The 17,174-nt window shown below is 32.2% G+C and overlaps 1 protein-coding gene across 4 annotated transcripts in view; it reads left to right on the top strand.

Moving 5' to 3' along the window:
• The window catches only part of Tll1 (tolloid like 1), a 213,683-nt gene that overhangs the window by 130,742 nt on the left and 65,767 nt on the right, over positions 1–17,174 (top strand). For all 4 annotated transcript variants that reach the window (XM_074055035.1, XM_074055032.1, XM_074055033.1 and 1 more), the window contains 2 exons: positions 5,487–5,602; positions 14,995–15,097. In XM_074055035.1, coding sequence (XP_073911136.1) covers positions 5,487–5,602; positions 14,995–15,097 — 219 coding nt within the window. The remainder of the gene's footprint in view (positions 1–5,486; positions 5,603–14,994; positions 15,098–17,174) is intronic.

The raw sequence follows: 17,174 nt of genomic DNA, 5'->3' as shown, positions 1-17,174 counted from the left end.
ATATTTTACGGAACAGTTTCTTAATTTACACAACAATTTCTTAGTGTTGAAGTTTTAAATGAATAACAATCTGGTTAAGTATATAGTTAGATATATGAGGTTGTGGCTTTTGTGATCTGTGATCAGTGATGCTCTGCACCAAAAAAAAAATGGCAAGTTTCCAATAAGCAGACTGCAAATATTTTTTGTTGTTCCTTCTTAAATAATATAGAAAGTGTTTTTGAAGATGTGTCAGCAGAGCAGAATTAAAATATGTATATTTTTAATTTCCTTAAATTAGTATTAACTGTTATTCTTATGGGACTTTATGATTGATACGTATCTTGTAATCCATTTTGGTATTTATCTGTTCATATATGCTCAACATATAAGTTAGACTGATAAACGAAACCACAGTTACTTACTGCACAGGAAATGTGTAACTATCTTGAAAATGTTCACTGCAAGAGTAGATTAGATTTTTAAGGTGGCAATTAGAACATGCTTATTATAGTTCAGAAGTGTTTTATTGGGTGTTCTATGTGTTAGTTCAAGAGATGAATGAGAGACAAGAAGAGTGTGTTTAGTATCCCTAGCACTCTGCTGATAAAAGACACCCATCCATTGCCAAATCACAGAGACCCAGGAAACAGGGAAAGGAAGGCAGAGCTGCTCAACACTGGGATTAGGGAGATTTCTGGACATTGCTGCCAAAAGGTCATCCTGTGTTCTTCTGATGGCTTCCAAGTCAATAAGCAAAAATGCATCTTAAAGAACACCTGCTAATTCTGCTTGTCTATCATTACGATCCCTTGTATCTTATATACTGTTAGGACAAGAACCATCCACGTGGGATAGAGAATGGTTTTTTGTTACAACTCTACATCTTACCTTTTTTGCTAGGCATTTGTAGGAATGCCTCTCTGGGGTACATGAGATAACAGTAGTATGCTCTTCATGATTTGGCTTTCCAGTTCTTCTCCTTCTGAGCCTTTTTCCTTGTGATTCTCATTTTCTAGATGAATTCATCTCCTCTTAGCCTTAATCATAGGTTGACTTTTATTTTCTTATTTCTAAGATGTCTAATTTAACTCCTCTGTTACAGAAACTGGTCTTCATCTGCATTTTGTCTCCATTCAGTTTTCCTGCAATCCCATGACCTTTTTGCTTACAACTCTGTGGAATTTAAGGCAACTGTCAACCCTAATATTTTCTCAGTAAATCTTCCTTAGTTGAGTAAGCCAGCTTTCTATTACTGTAACAAATACCTGAGACAGTTAATGTCTACAGAGAAAATGTTTATTTTAACTCATAATTTTGGAAGTTCCAGCCTATGATCAATGGGTCCCATTGCTTCTGAGCAAGTGGAAAAGCAGCACATCATGGCAAAAGTGGTGACAGAGCAAACTTGCTCATGTCGTAGATGGGAAGCCAAACAGAGGAAGAGGAAGGGGTGGGGTCCCACTCTCCTTATCAAGAGAATACCCTCAGTTACCTGCAAACCTTCCACTAGGCCTCACCTCTTAAATTTCTATCTCCTCCCAGTAACATCACTGTAAGGATGAAACCTTTACCATGTGGGCCTCTGGGTGACACTCAGATCCAAACTCTGCCATCAAGTAACATAGAAAAATTAATATATAAAATAAATTGATATATAAAAATAAAGTATTTTGAAGGTTAGAATCTCTCTTGTTATTTAAAAAGCTATGCGTATTCACTTATGAACCCACATTTAACCTGTGTTTATAAAAATTTTGGTATGCAAACAGCACTTACGGGATGTACCAGTCCCTTGATACACATTATGTGAAGGCTGTAGGATTGGAAGGTCAGTTTTAATATGCATGGAGTCTGATTGCTAGAAATGTTTTACATTGGCTTAACATTTGCTTCATTTAACTTTAAAGCTGATAAAAATTTCTTTTTCATTACCTAAATTATAGTTAGCTATGTTTTGTAATTTTATAATTCTCCACAATTCCAGAAGAATGTTCTATTATAATTACGTGTGTGTGTGTGTGTGTGTGTGTGTGTGTGTGAATCTTGGCTACCATATATTAACAACATACAAAAAAAAAATCACTTAACCATTTTTTCTCTTTCTTCACGGATATGTTTATTTGTCCACCCAGCAAACATTTCTTAGTTCAGTGGATGGTAGCATAGCCCATCCAGTAACCTGAGTCAGAACTATGAGAGGCATTCTCCCTTCTTTGCTCCCTGCCTTTCTTCCTGTACCTGCCCAGCCCATGGCCCTTTTGCTACTGCCTTTTTCTGTATCTTAATTTTGCAGTGAATAGTATGAGTTCATCCTCTCTTGCCTGCATGGCTAACATGCTTTCTACTGGCCTCCTCCTCTTAAACTTCAGTCTTTAGGTTCTACAGCCATCCAAGTGCCATTTCAAAATGCAAATCTTTTCCCACACATCTTTAGGATAAAGGCCAATTTCCTTTTCAAGATGTCAACTTCAAAATTTGTCCCATGTAGCTGGAGGTGTGTCTCAAACATTAGAGCGCTTGTCTAGCAAGTGCAAAGCCCTGAGTTCAAACCCCAGTACTGCCAAAAAAATAAAAAAAACGCGCCCAAAAAAGAATGTCTCTACAGCTTAGCTTCTCTCCCTTACTTCCTTCAGGCCCCAGAACTATGGTGTCACTTACTTTTGCCCTCTTTGTGAGTCAGAACACTCGTAACTGCCACCTGTTTAAATCTTCATATTTAAAAACTCCTTGGCCTCCCAAGACTCCTGTTGTCAGTATCTCTGTCATTTCCCATTGTATATTGTAAGCTCTTTGAGGATCAGAATTACACATTTCCTCATGGAATCTGAAATACATTAGATGCTCAACAAATAATGGAAAAAAATTAAAGAACTAGTTTGAACAAGCGTAAAATGCACTGTAATGGATGCTACAGAGACACAGGAATGAAAACAGAATTTACACATACATAGCACAGCATGGAGAGGCCCTCCCTGATGGAAGCAATGTAGCAAACTGAGAAATAAATCCAGTCAACAAAGGATGCTAAGCTAGTTCCAAGAAGTTCTAGCTGGTCTGCTGTACACTGGACACAAAGCCTTCCTGGAGTTGATATTTATGCTTTGATGTAAAATGTATTTCAGGCTGTCTACGGACTCAATATGGAAATGGTATTTCAAAATCTTCTGTCAGTTTGTTTCACTACTTTTGCACAGATAATGACTTAAGAGGCCTTTTGTTTTTGCTACTTGACTTTTGAAAATAATCTTTTTTAAAACCAAAACATTTAAAATTTTAAAGTTGACATAGATTTATGAACAGTTAAATAAATTAGTACTACTAAGTTGATTGTATATTATAAATTAATTTATTGTTTTCAGAGATTGATTCAATATAAATTATTGTGCAACTACATATATCTTTATTAGTTTTAGTAAAATTATAGATACATTCTACAGATTATAGAGAAGGGGAAGTTCATAAGCTTTGATGTCTGTTGGATGCTATGGACATTTGACAAGGAAAATATTTGTAGATGGAAATGTAGTCTGCTGTGCATTTAACCATGGTATTAAAAGAATGAGAATCTATAATTCCTCAAAAATGCACTATCTAGATGACAATTATGTCATTCGGGTACAATTTTCGCTGCTAAAAGAAGATTCCCTGTGCTTTGTGCCACATTTGAATTTAATAGTTCCCCCATTGTTAATTTTGTAGTTGTTTAAATAATAGTTTTAAAATCTGAGACTATATCAACAAACACCAGGGCATGGTTCTGAAATGTTTCATGTTTTGGGGGCCACATAGCCTGGGACAGTCATGTTTATTGAAATTAACAAATGATTACTGGAATGCACTTTTATTGTAAATAGTGCTATATTACGGGCTTCTTTAATTTAAAATTTTTTGTTATGTTTTATTTGTTTATTGAGTCTCTTTTTAATCAGAACAGTATTGCTTGTACACATTTGTGGATTAGATATATTTAATTATTTTAATTCCACTTTAGGAAATCCATTCTAAGCATTGCCTGTGACTTGGAAGAGCTTTAAGTCATTGTGGAACTTATTTTTAAACTGTTGTGAATTATAGTTTTTTCACCAAAACACACTCAACTCTCAAATCATTATTTAGCAGATAAACTGATCCTAATTGGAGGCACATTATTTGTATTAATAAAATCTTAACACATTTTCATTTCTGTAAGGCTTCCTGTCATGCGGCAGTTATAGAATGCCCTGGATGATACAGAATGATGCTTAATTATGTATTTTTCCACGTTGAGCATTTTCATTTTGTTCTAAAGTTCCTTTCGTCTGCCTGGTTCACCAGAACAAATGTTACTTGTTCCTACTTTAAATTTATTTTGTTGTGTGGACAGAATATCTGGTTTTCTGAATAAATATTTATATCATCTCAGACTGTTTTTATAGCTCTGCTTTATGTTTTCAGAGTCATTGTCTTTCTTTTTTAACACAAGATATGCAGAACCATTTATAATTCATCAAGGATTTGATGAGACAAGAATTCGCTTGCTGGTAGCTAGGATCCTGTAACATTGCCACATTTCTGTTTGGACTGTGGTCTCCTTCAGGAATAAGGAGCTGCTCTTTTGGGTTGTTGAGTGAAGGTTGTAAAGATGGATGACTGTAGTGAAGCAGTCAGTCTTGAATTAGGGCTCTTGGCATGGTCTAGGGTCATGTAGCTCGTGCCATGTCCTACAGAGGCAGCAGTGCAGCTGATAGTTCACTATGTCACATGGCTGATATTTATTTCCAAGGGATAAAACAAGATTATAAAGAGAAAAAATTTAATTGCTTTTTTAGCAATTTCTACTTATGATTAACAGAAAGGGATAGTAAATAAATATTTAGAAAGTATTTATTTGGAAAATATGAATCTTCCATAATATTTCAATGTCTGTTTTTCTTATTTTGAAATATTGTATGTGCTATTTTGATAATCACTTTATTGAATACTTATTATCACTTAAGATATTTTAACCTTGAAATAGTATTTATTGTTAAATTTAACCTTCAAATTCATATTAATAGAATGGTTTGCATGGTCCCAAAGCCAAATCAACTAGGTCTGTATGCTGGTTTGACCCTAACTATGTGAGATGTCCTTTACGTCAGCTTTTGGCTATGTGAGAATGAGCAAGAAAAGTTAGTGTATGGGAGAACTTTGTGAATACCATATCATTTACCTCATAATCTTGTTTTGTTGTTAGCTGTAATGGTGCCATTGAGTATGCTGAAATTCTGGTAAAAGAGACATTAAAAAGAAATTGGCTTAGAAAGGTAAAGTCTTTGGAGCTGCTTGTGGTGTCTTACACTTGTAATCACAGCACTCAAGAGGTAGAGGCAGGAAGATCATGAGTTCAAGGCCACTCTTTAAAAGAAAGAAAATAAGAGCGGTCTTTTGTAAAATACTCTTGCCTAAACTTTTTAATAGTAATTCATAATTTCATAATAATTCATGATAATGAATGAATGATTTCATACCTTTCTTCCTTTCAGCATGTGGAGAAACCCTGCAAGACTCCAATGGCAACCTTTCCTCCCCAGGATTTCCGAATGGCTATCCTTCCTATACACACTGCATCTGGAGAGTTTCTGTGACCCCAGGAGAGAAGGTAGTTCATGTTATTCTATTTTAGTCTCATAAGAGTAAAAAATATCAGTTTTAAAATAGAATTTGTGTCTTTTATTCTTATTTCATTATTCATATATTCAGGAAATTATTAATGGAACTTGTACAAATTCTGGGAAGTTTGAAAGATATAATTTAAAAATTAAGGGTGTCAAAGGGTTGAAAAATACAAATTATATTCTCAGACACAATGATATTAAGTTAAAATCAGCATCAAAAAGATAACCTTTTCACATGTAAAATTTTTAAAATGTACATTTAAATGTTCAAATCAACTAAGAAGAAATTATAATGAAAATTAGAAACTGTTTTCAACTATTATACAACAAAACACTGAACACCCAGCTTATAAAATGCAACCAAAGCAGTATTTACAAGGAAATTCAAGGAGCAAAATGCTTTTCATTAAGAAATAGAAAAGCCCCAAACTAAAGAATTCTGTATTGATATAAAGAGTCTATAAAGAGAACAGTCATAAGGGAAGAGCCACACATGAAGATGCACTGCTATAACCCTAGCTTTCAGGAGGCTGAGCTTAAGGCCAGTCTGAGCTACACAGTGTGACCCTTTCTCTAACCCTTTGTCCCCACAAATGGAAGATATTTAAAGAGGGAAATAATAAGAGATCAAACTAATAACATGAAAATGAGATGGCTAGAAAATATGCTAGTTTGAATTGATTTAAAAATAGTGAAGTAAAATTAAAAGACTAAGAATGAAAAATATGACACAATTAGAGCACATTTAAAAATTTTTTTAATTAATTATTATTTAATATTTAAGAAAATGGATTAGTGTTGTTATAGATGCTTTAGACAATAAAATGAGATAAAATAAAATTTTGAACATCAGCTGATAACTTAAAAGCTGTAGATGTAATTGACAAATTCCTACAATATAATACCAAGTTCTTCAAAGAAATGCAAACTTACCTACTTCTGTAATCATTAAGGAAATGAAACCTTAATTAATTAATTGAATTATTCGTATTTTTTTCAACAAAGAAAACAGGTTCAAATGGCTTCATTGGTGAAATCCACAAAACATTGAAGAAGGAAATAAGTATATCATATCACACATATATGGATACATATGAATGTATGCATGCTCCTATTAATATATGAAGATATATTCTCTTCTTTATATGGCTAAAAAACCTTGGTACAAATGCTAGTAAGTATAAGAAAGGAAACTTATACCCAGAATAAGGGCATAAAAATTCCATGAAAATTACCAAATCAAGTGCATATATATATATATATATATATGCTCATTTGTGTGTATATACTCATTAGAAAAGTATCTCAAATCAAGTAAAAATCCCACTAATGATTTATCAACAATAATAGCAAACCCTGAGCAAATGAAGAAGATACTTTAGTTTACAAAGAGGATCACAAACTCTATTTTCATTGTGCAAATTCAGAGTATTCTTTTGAGACAGGTAATAAAACCAGGAGTGTCCACTACCACCATCTCTTTTCAACATTTTGTTGGAAGTCATAGTTAGCATAATAAAGAAAACGGAATTAGCATATAAAAATTGAAAACAAAGACAAAATTTCCTATATTGTATTTATTTTATCTGATGGGTTATAGAACTCAAAATCATTAAGAAATTAAATCAATGAGTCTTTTTAAGTTTTAGAGACTGTCTTGAAAGCTAACCTGATGCCTGTATTGATAGTTATCTATATTAATATTAATAACTTATGTTGATGTTAATCTTCATTATTTTTGCTAGTAACTATAAGTTTGGCCCTTTAACTTGTTTGGAATGACTTAAATACAATCATTAGCTTTGGAAAAATACCATTGTGGTTGAAAAATGTTTGATTTTCCTGATGATAATTGAACATTGTTAAGAAGTATCGTGGATATGGAGCTATCCAGGGTGTTGTGATATTCATAGTGAAAACTCTTTGAATAAAATAATTCTGTAACATAAACAATTTTATATGTAAAAAGTTACAACTGATGGACTGCATGGATGCATGTATAGTTCTGTTTAATTATTTTCAATTTAAGCATCATAAGTGTGCTGAAATGTGGTTGTAAGTATTGATCAACTTCTGTTTGGTTCTTTTAGTAAGACCCTGACCATGTGTAATGAAAGTCATTCTTTAAAAAGTACCAAAGAACAAATTTTAAATGATCGTGAATTTTGAGAGGAAGTTTAAAACTATGTTTCAAAAGCCTTATAGAATCTGAAAAGTTTTGGAACAGATTAATCAAATTAAATCATTTCATAACTGGGAAAAAGTTTCTCTAATCCAATTGCAGTAGACTATACAGTTACCATTCAATGTAATTCACTTTTCTCATCTGATAACCAATAAAACTATATTTTCCAGTGTGTTGCAAGTATGAAGAAAGCAATAGTTCTATCATTTAAAAAACCTATGTTAATATTATTTATGGTGATTAGTGAATAAATCAACTGTCTTCAGTGGCCAAAGAAGAATATTAACTCATTTTCAAACCTTGTATCTTTATTTTCTTTTTTCTAATACTGGAGTTAATTCTGTGTTTTCTAAAACTTAAGTAGACGTGTAAATCATTAATTTCAAACATCTTTTATTTTCCAATACAGACATAAATGAATAGTATTTTCCTAACTACTATTTATCTGAGTTGCAACAATTTGACATATGGTATTTTTGTTATTTTTAAATTTGAATTATTTTATGTATTTTGTTAGCTCTTCTCAACCTGAATACTTTTTTTAGTAATGTGTGCTTTTAAAAAATTTATTTGCAAAATGTTTTCACTGTCCTCTTATTCTTACTAATTTTTCCTCTTATTACCTTTGGAGGAAGAACTATGCTCTATATGAGGTCAGTCTTTGAAATAGCTTCCAGCCAGAAAGGTCTTGGAAGAGACCAATATTCATAAAAATAATCTTTGCTTTAAAATATGCTTTGTACAATGGTTGGTTGTAAACTTCATTGTGCATTCATTATTCTTTTCTCATTTTTGATTTATATATTCTCTATATTATTCCTTTGATCTGCTGATCTATCAAATAATTAGAAAGGTATGCTAATATTTGTCATTATTTAGCAGACTTGTCTTTTTCTTTTTTTATTATATTATTGTTATTCTGGGGGTACACTGTGCCATTTACAAAAGTTCTTAAAATATATCATAGTCGAATTCACCCCTTCTATCATTCTCCTTTATTCCTCCCTCCATTTTGTTTTATCTTCCATCTGTTGGTGGATAGTTGGATTAATTTTTCCTTTTTTTCTTTAATAATAAAGAAAATTTTCTTAAAAATTCAAGAGTCATTTAAAAATATATGCAAGAGTAGAGGTGTTCAAATAAAAACATTAAAATGGAAGACTGCTGTAGGACTAAAATAAACGGAATGACATCATAGATCAAGATGTAAAGTTACAGTATTATAACTATTTGGTTTCTCCCAAATAATGTAAAGTTTTAATGTAATTGCAAACCAGTTTCCAAAAGAGTTTTGCTTTTGTACAGATACCAAATTTCTAGAGTTTTATTTTAAAAATGAAAGCTTTGGCATAACCAAGGCAAATCTGAAAACAGTGTCAATGAGAGTGGGCTGTACTGCCTGCAAGATATTAGGAAAATATTATGAAGCTGTAGTAATTCAAATTCTGTGGTAATGTCAAAAGAAGCTTCTGGATCCACAGACAAAGCTAAGGGAGTGTGCCAAGGGGCAAGGAAGACTTTTCTGATGTATTCATTTATAAAGATCAATTTTTCAAATAAATTGGAAAAATGAGGTTTTTTTAAATTAAATAATATTGAAATCATTTCTAAGGATTTGTGAAAAATTAAACTTGAAAAAGTAAACTTTTAGAAAATATTTCATATTTTTCTGCAGAAACTGCAAGTTACTTTTTTTAGTTCAGGGAAAGATGTCTTAAGTACATGAAAATAAAACATGGACATGTAGAATTTAGTTGGATTATCTGTATAACATAAATCTTTTTCACAAGAATACAAAGAACACAAATAGAGACACATAGCACATGAGGTAACAGAACATTGGATTATTCACACATAAAGGTCTATTATAAGCAATAAGGAAAGATTAATATCACAGTACAATATGACTAAGGAAGTAGACAATTTACTGAGGTGTCAATGCAAATAGATATTCTTTTAATAAATGAAATTGTTACTTCCACTCTGTCTATGACGTGCTGTATGAACCAACAATGATGTATTGCATTCACATATCATACTGGCAAAGGTGGAATCGAATAATGATATCAAGTGATTGCTAGGTACAAACTTCAGGAAGTAAAAAATAAAAAGGCTTCCTGAAGTATTTTTGGTATTCTGTACCACATTTCGAAAAATGTCCCTGCACCTTAACCCAGAAATTTATCCTATGGCCATTATCTCTGTGTGCATAGGCAGTTATTTATAATAATAATAAATTTATTTTCAAAATAAAATTTGAAAACTAAAAGAAAACACCGATTCAAGAAAATGTTTACAATATGATATAAAAATTAAAAAGCAGATTAAAAGTTATGGCATGAAAAGGTCTAATGGAAAGACATGTACAAAAACAATCCATACTTCTGTGTGGTGAATTTATAAACAGATTTTACTTCTTTATTCCTTTCTTTATATTCTATATTCACATATATTATTTTTGCAGGAGAAAAATATCACTTTTAAAAAATATTAGGTCATCATACAAAAATGTGACTGTATTTAAATGCTGTAGAATTGTACTTGCAAAATGTTTAAAGTGACAAAAAGAAAAAATAAACAAGTTTGCCAATTCATATGTTGCCTTCCTAGAACTGAGCCTTCCAAGGTAAGGAGGGTTATCATTCAACTGTTTTCTTTTGGCAAATATTTATTTTTAAACATAATCTATATGCTTTATAGGTAAGGGGTCAGTTCACAGTATGTGTTTATATTGACAAAAGCACTATGTAAAATCAGCAATTACTATGTAGATAAAATTTTACTCTATTGAGATAGGTGTGTCTTCTGATATATAAAATAAATCCTTGCTATCAAGAATCTTACAAGGTTATAACTCAGTAATGTAATTTCCAAAGTCTGACAAATAACGAAAGAAAGCAATAGGCAACTTTTCATGGGTATTAAAGAGAGCTCAGATTTTGTTGGGAGATCCAAGCATGAACAAATAGATGATGGTGTTTTGCATAGACTGGGAGATGGGAGGTACAGGTTGCAGAATAGAGAAATCCAGGTACAGTTATGTAAGACTTGAGGAATCATGCAACAAAGGTGGGGTTTGGTTCTACTCTCTAATGCTCAGGCTTTGATGGAATCCGGGCTTTATTGAAATTAATGTGACTGTAGACTGTAGGATGCATTGAAGAAGAGTGAAATGAAAACTAAAGCACATCTTGTGAGGTTGCTGCATTATCCATAGAAGTCTGAATAGCACTGACCATGTAAAAGCATAAGAGATAGGACATTTTAAAGGATCTTACTAGAGAAATTGGCAATTAACTAGATATAGAGTCAATATGGGGAATAGGAGGGATATCAGAAGGTGTTCTGTGAATAATGGCCAGTGATGAGTCAAAATTTCAAAATCTAGATATCACTAAAATCACTGTATAGATTTAAGCAGAAATTACCTTAGTAGTGTAGTCCCACTCTTTTTGTTTTTACAATCTGCCATGTAATTAATCCCTGAGAGAAATCAGGGTCTACCTGAGGTCACATACTCATTCATTGTAAGTAAGGAACTTGAAAAAGTTTTTCCATCAGTTCTTTGAATTTTTTTCATCCCTTATTTTGCATGTTAATTTTCTTATGAATCTTTAAAATTAAACCAGTGTTTTTGTGTTTCCCAGAATAGTTTGCTTCAGAAAACTGAATTGATACTTTATTTTATATTTGTTTTCAAAATTTATATTGTAATGGATGCTTAAATAGTTACCATGAAAATAATATGTGAACATCTTATAACACCTTAGGATTATCTACGTGCTTTTGTATGCATCATTCAATTAAATCTTTGTGATTTATTTCTGGTGAGATAAGCCTTATGTAAAAGTTATAATAAGAAGATTACTTCAAACTGAGCTAGGAATCTAGAACTTGAACTCAAGTCTTCTGACTCCCAATCAAGAATCACTTCTACTTTCAGAATTATACATGTATACATGTATGTATGCATATATATGTGTGTATATATATATGTATGTATATATGTATATGTATTTAAACTTTCCTGGAAAGGATATGTGCAAATATTTTTGTCTTTATATGCTGTACAGTCTTTGCTGAAATATTCATTTCTAATAATGCAATGCCAAAGGAAATATAGACAATATGGTAGAGGAATGTTTGCAATAAAACTTTACTTACAAAAAGAAGTTGCAGACAGAATTTGCTCATGGGCTATGGTTTACTGATATCTGATCAGATAAGATAAGATCAGATAAGATCTCTCTGAGTCTTATTTCTGAGGAAAATTCTGTAGTCAATCTAGAGAGTTTATTAGATTTGTCTAGGTTTCTTCTCACAGTAATCCAGTAATCTATTTTACCTTGCTATTTTTGATTCTGATATCTTTGTCTAAAGAACCATTGAATATCAATCTCATTAGCAAGGTTTGTATCTTCCCTTCTTCAGTTCTGTAAGGTGTAAATGAATGTTCTTCTAATTGGCCTTTTTATGATAGAATTTGCTTAGATAGTCAATTTAATTGTGCTGACAAAAGTTCATTGTTGTATCTTTCTCTGGAGACTTGGAGACATCCAGTCCTTAGAGCTGTTGATCTGCCTTCCTTCAAGATTCCTTACTGTGCTGCCTTGTCAAACACAGTGTTTAATAAGCAAGGTCTTCTGCAACTGTATCACTTTAACTTTGCAACTGAGACTCCTAACAGATCAAAGAAATCTGAGAATTGTTCCCTTCCTTCTCCCTCCATCTCATGATTAATTTTAAAGTAATACTAATATTAACCATCAGAAATGTTTATTATAATTATATTATGTAGTGTTCATTTCATCATTCTTTGAAAGATGCAATAAATTTACATAAAATAGCATCACAGAAAACAACCCAATATTTTCCAAGTGCTTTTGATTTGTAATTCAAGTATGAATTTTGCTAGCAACATTAGTCAAAGGCCAGAAGTTTACTTCTATAGCCAGAGTCCTAAGATTTGATTTTAGAAAACCTATCTTTATTAGATTTTCTTCTTCTAAAGGACTCTGTGTTTTATATTAGAATCAGGCTGGTTTTGTTCCTCCACGGTGTTTTCCACTTAAGCTAGAAGATTAAAAACAAGATAGGAGACTTTTCTGCTCAGAATGATCCCTATTCAACTGCACGTGGTGTATTCTAAAACTTCAAATATTAACTGTTTGTTAGAAGTCTAACCACATTGTTTTCAATTTCGGGTAAAATTTGATGATGTGCATATTTATAATTTTTATGATTTTTCCACATCCAGAAGGAAATTGAAACTATTTGCACAATATTGAGTTTATGAGAGAAGCCACCAAATATTTCCTGGTGTCCCTTTTGCCTGTGTATTTTAGTTTTGCTGTCTCTGCTATAAATAAGTTCATATATGACCATATAGAATTGAAACTTTGGTGGCTGTTATGCAGAATGAAGCTTATTATCAGGCAGTGGTGCTATTCCCCATTTGTACAAGGCTTAAACTAAACACAAAGTTAAGTGAAAATGCCAGAAATAATTTTGCAAGCAATATCCTAAGAAAAATCTGATGTTACATTGGAAGAACAAATGTTTTGGGAACTTGATAATAAAATAATTTACAAAATAAAGCAACTTGATAATGAAGTGTTGAGGATTATTGACAAAGAAAGGAAAAAAAATGATCAAGATTTTGCCATTGGATAGTTGGGACAGTTCTGTAGAGAGCTTTTGAAAATATTTGGAATAATAAAATTGAGTGAAGGAAAAGAAAAATAAGGGAAAAAGAAAAAGCACAAATGAAGATGGAAATAGGTCATCACATGCTATAATTTTTTAATGTAGATCTATTTTCTTATCTTTGTAGGATTTCATCTCTTAGTAGTCAAAAAGTACATGCTAATCTTTGTGGACAGTTGAGACCAACTTTGCTGTACAATGCTATCAAAAATCACTGTGGTACCTAGATATAAGATGCCATGGGAAATATTTGTGATGATACTGTATCTTCATTCTGGGAAGGCATTAGCAAGTTGAAGATTGATTTTCCATAGTTAGTACTTACTTTTCTCAAGAAAGGGGAAACACACTTATTTTTTAGCACAGAATTGCAAGACTTTTCTGGAATATGGATTCAGGATTATTGATTAGTTTTTCTTTCTTTTTTGGTTATTCCTTTAGAGTTCTTTTATTCAATTTTTGAATTTTCACAAAAAAGATTCTTTGACTACTGTTGCACACTATAGTTTTATAGTTGAAACATTTCAAATATTTATAATCAATTGCTTTGGGTCAAAGTCTGATTCAATTTCTGGAATAAAGAACAGGTTCATTACCAACCTCAAACATCTTAGATGTTTCCAACAGAATAGAGTTAGAATGAGTTTTTTAATATACAAATGATTTACAAATGAATGTTACTTCATAAAAGTGCTTTTCTTACTTTAGTTTGCTCTGCTTTTGGTACAATAGAGTAAAAAAGAATTATTACAAAGTGGTGTCTTTTTATAAAACAATGAGAAAATGATCTTTCCTACAATTGTTCTTGAATTATCTTACAAAAAACAGCATCGTTCCATAACAAAGTACAGAATAAAGGGTCATATCCAAGTCCTTCTAACTTGAAAGGTCTTTGAGTCTATATTCCTGGATTTAGAGAAGAATAATGACATCTGCCTTTGATTAGAGTTAGAGAAATGAATGCAATTCCTTTAGCTTTATTTAAACATTTCAACATACACCATGATATTATGTTCTGGGAATATGGCACATGGTGGTTATTTTTAACATAATTATAGATGTTTGACTATTTGTCTTTGAAATAAATTATTAAAAGGAAGGCATTCATGGAAAAGCTGAATTTCTCCATGGTTTAAATCATGTTTATGTTGGGAAAATTCAAAATAAACTATTTGTAAAAAGGTTTCTGTTTGTTTTAGAATGTTCAAACTAAATTTACAGAAACATTGGTTTAATTGCAAAAATGTTGAATTTGTTCCAACTATTAACATTGTACTTCTACTGATATTATTAAATATTTATGAGAATGAGAAAATGTGGTTTTGAGATGTTTAAGAAAAATTATGAAGGTGATTGAATTTAGGAAAAAGAATTAGCTGTGAATCTATTTTCACTCTTGCTTTGGTTTCCTTACTTCTAGGAATTAAATCACTGTGCATACTTACAATCAACTTCCTTTCTGTTCTGTTGGTCTGTATTTCACAGATTGTCTTGAATTTCACCACAATGGACCTATACAAGAGTAGTTTGTGCTGGTATGACTACATTGAAGTAAGGGATGGATACTGGAGGAAGTCACCTCTCCTTGGTAAGAGATTTTTTCCTATCTCCTACGTGGGTGTGCATGTACTCTGTTTTGGGTAGAGCCAACTGGCTTTTTCAAGAGTTGTTTTACAGTTTAAAAGTGTGTGTGGTCAACGTCATTTTTATTTCTATTATACTTTTTTCAAGCAACAGCAAAAATATTCAAGGAAAAATAAATAGGATGATTGACTTAAAGTAGCTTAAATGGAAGATAAATACTTGAATCTGAACACAATTGACTATAGCATTCTTATGTATTACACTCATCATGACAACTCCTCACACTGTTGTCATTTTCAATTAATAATTATAGTCTTGATTTTTAAAAAAGAAGACAAGTTACATGTGTATATGTTGTTTGTGCATGTGTTTTCTATCTGCTAAGTCAGTAGAGTGTAAACTGTCAAGTGTATATTTGATAGCTGCCATCCTAGGCCAGTATGTTTGCTATTATGATAGACCTCACAGTTTTGGTGCTGAGAGAGAGAGAGAGAGAGAAAGAGAGAGAGAAGAGTCACTTTTAGTTTATGTCATTGATTGACTGTAGCTCAGATTTGGTGTTCACAAAATCTGCTGCCAGCGTTTAACCACGGCCCACACTAGTAACTTGCAAGAGGTAGTTTATTGTTGCCCTCTGTTTTACTTAGAGATGAAAGCATCTCCTTAATATTGATTTTGTTTTGAGATTTTGACTTTTCCTTTATTTTTAGAAGTAGCTTTGCTCAGTTGAGTTTTTGAACTATACAGATCTTTTTTCTTTACATCAAAAGTCAGCTGAAACACTGTCTTCCACATTAAGTTTTTTAGCCTAGATGAATGTTATAAATATAAGTGGATTCCAAAGAAAACATATCATTAAACTCATATTGGAGAATCATCTACAGCTAAAATTCAAGAAAACACTTCTTTTCAGAGCCCTTCTGCTTTGTGCACTCCAGTGTAAAATTATCTACCAGACATGCTCTGAGGGATATGGTTTCATGTGTAAAGCTTTCCCACTATTTCTTGTCCAGAAAGTGCAGCACTTCTGTTGATAACATTGGAAAGATGTTAGAACTGTACACACCTAAGTCCCACTCCACACCTCTGAATTACAGACAGCATTCTTGACAGATTGCTTGACAGTTCACCTCCACATGACATGCCTCTAGTCTCTAGTCTAGGTTGTGATTTAGGAAGCAATTTCTTCACTCATTAACTATTAACATGAATTTTCTTTATTCAAGCTGAGTACCATTTTTCATACATTAAAATTGTGCATGATGTCATTTTCAGCAACTCACAAAATGGATAACAATGTAATATGTTTATAAAATGAGCTCATGTGCTTTGTCATGTTTAACCACTTACTCATCATGTGAAAACATCTAGACCAGAAACATTCCATAAGCCTTTGTAGAAGGATAGGGGAAGAAGGGAAGGAACAATAGGTATTATTCATTTTCTCTTCTACTTACCAATAGGTACACAATTAGAGAAGAATCAGGGCTGGGGATGTAGTTTAGTAGTTGAATGTTTGCCTAGCATACATGAGGCTCTGGGTTCGATCCCTAGTACCACAAAAAAAAAAATCAGAATTTAGACTCGAGGCTTCTGGCACTGTTCATTATTCTGCCAATATGGAGTGTGGCATAGATGCGAGTATGGAGTATGAATTGATAAGAGTGTGGAAAATAATACAAAATAATATAAGAGACTTGGAGTGTCCTACAGGTTTTCCTGAGGACTCATTGAACCTGACTAGAAGATGACTAGAAGTCCTCTTTGTGCTGGGCACACGTTCTGCTCTCCTACTAATGATTGACTATTTGAGCCAGGTTTTATGAGGTGACTTGCACCTTTTTCTGTTTCCTGCACACTCATATTCCCTACCTTGATGCATCCTGTGACTTTTAAGGAATATCTTTTTTTTTTTTTAGCTAACTTAGTCCTAAATATGATAATGACACCAATCTCAGTTGGTCAGTACTTTATAAGTAGATGTGAAGAGATTGTTTTATTTATTTACTTTTTATTTAAGGCACATTTAATGACTGTAATCACGAGGGATAGAAATATGAGCCAAACCAGGATATATATGG

The sequence above is a fragment of the Castor canadensis genome, chromosome 14, assembly GCF_047511655.1.
Source record: "Castor canadensis chromosome 14, mCasCan1.hap1v2, whole genome shotgun sequence".
Taxonomy (NCBI): Eukaryota; Metazoa; Chordata; class Mammalia; order Rodentia; family Castoridae; genus Castor; species Castor canadensis.
Note: the sequence above shows the minus strand (reverse complement) of the source record. Positions and strands in the feature narration are given on the sequence as shown.